The 1,609-nt window shown below is 61.7% G+C and overlaps 1 protein-coding gene across 1 annotated transcript; it reads right to left on the reverse strand.

Moving 5' to 3' along the window:
• Positions 1 to 308: 308 nt before the first annotated feature.
• Positions 309 to 650, reverse strand: TRAVEDRAFT_97058 (uncharacterized protein; the record flags this gene model as incomplete). The annotated part of the gene is made up of 1 exon (XM_008036352.1): positions 309 to 650. A coding segment is annotated over one exon (342 nt), but the record flags the coding sequence as incomplete, so codon positions are not given.
• Between the last annotated feature and the right edge of the window lie 959 nt (positions 651 to 1,609).

Consider the following 1,609-nt stretch of genomic DNA (forward strand, 5'->3'; position numbering starts at 1 on the left):
GAAGTGAGTTCTAAGGAATACAGAGGGGAGCGCGTACTACGTACCTTCGTTGCCGTGAAGTGAGTTGGGCAACGAAGGGGGAGCGGGTCAGGTATATATAATGTGCGGGTGACAGCGGCCCAAACAGGCGTCAACGTTGGACTATCCGAGAAGCGAGCGGGGAGCGGGCGGGAAGCGAGCAGGTAGCGGGCGGGGGACGAGGATGAGGCGAGCGGGGAGCGGGCGGTAAGCGAGCGTGGCGTAGGTTCGTTCGTGTAACCCCAGCGCGGGGTTACACTCCTCCCCGCCCTCTAGAAAGAGAAACACGGGGTGCCACGTAGGTACGCGTTCTGCTTCTCGAGACTGGTGATCCAGACGTCGAGGGGGTCTTCTTCACGATGTTTCGAGGCGAACATGGATGTGACGATGTCGTTTGCCCAGGTCGCAGGAAGCCAGTGTTCGCGCAGCTTGGTCATGAAGTCTGCAAAGGACAGTTCCTCGAGGACGGCGGTGTTGGTGAGCCACCAGTCCATGACCCGAGGGTCCTGGAAACCTCCAGAGGCAAAGCTCACATGGTTAGCCGGTTCGACGGGCTTGTGCCGGAAGTACTGGCGACACCCGGCCTCCCAAGAGAACAGGGCGGCCGGGGTAATCCGACCAGCGGTCAGGAAGGGGACCGTCTTCAGGTTTACATGGACGACTGTCGCGTCGCCGTTCGTGTTGTTCGTAGACATGGCGAGAGGAGGGAGGGCTGCCAGGAAGTCGCCAAGGTCAGAACCAGACGAGTCGGACAAGGACAAGGTGAGCGGCGTGAGTGGGGAGCCGAACTCGGAGAATGTTGGTGACGGTACAGGGGATGGGGGAAGCGGTATGCGTGCGGCTGTATGCGTGCGCGCGTGTAAGCGCGTGTTCGGACGGGGACCAGGAGGGGGGGTGCGATGTCTTCGCTTGCGCCCGACTGGTGTGGTCGGCGCGGGGATACCTGTGCGAGAGGACAGGGCGACGGTCGCGTCCCAGGACGCTAGGACGAGCGGCGGGGTAGCGGAAGAGATGTAGCGGAACGGCGGTGCGGAGCGACGACGAGGACGTTCGGAACGACAATGACGGACGGCAACAGCGGCGGGTAGGCTCGTCGTCGAGGGGGGGAGACAAAAGGCGAAATGGGAAAAGAGGGTGGTTGACTATGAAGTCGAGCGGATCCCCGGCTCGGTGTTTGAGCGGGGGTGAGGCAGGGCAGATGGCAGCGAAGCGGCGAAGTTGATGGAGACGCGCTCCCGGTGGGAAGATCAGTCCGACGTTCAAAAAAAAGTGTAAGCCGGCGTACGGCTTCACTGAATCGGACGTGGAACAGAACGGGAACGAATCTTCGTTGCCGTGAAGTGAGTTCTAAGGAATACAGAGGGGAGCGCGTACTACGTACCTTCGTTGCCGTGAAGTGAGTTGGGCAACGAAGGGGGAGCGGGTCAGGTATATATAATGTGCGGGTGACAGCGGCCCAAACAGGCGTCAACGTTGGACTATCCGAGAAGCGAGCGGGGAGCGGGCGGGAAGCGAGCAGGTAGCGGGCGGGGGACGAGGATGAGGCGAGCGGGGAGCGGGCGGTAAGCGAGCGTGGCGTAGGTTCGTTCGT

This window comes from Trametes versicolor (genome assembly GCF_000271585.1).
Source record: "Trametes versicolor FP-101664 SS1 unplaced genomic scaffold TRAVEscaffold_2, whole genome shotgun sequence".
Lineage (NCBI taxonomy): Eukaryota > Fungi > Basidiomycota > Agaricomycetes > Polyporales > Polyporaceae > Trametes > Trametes versicolor.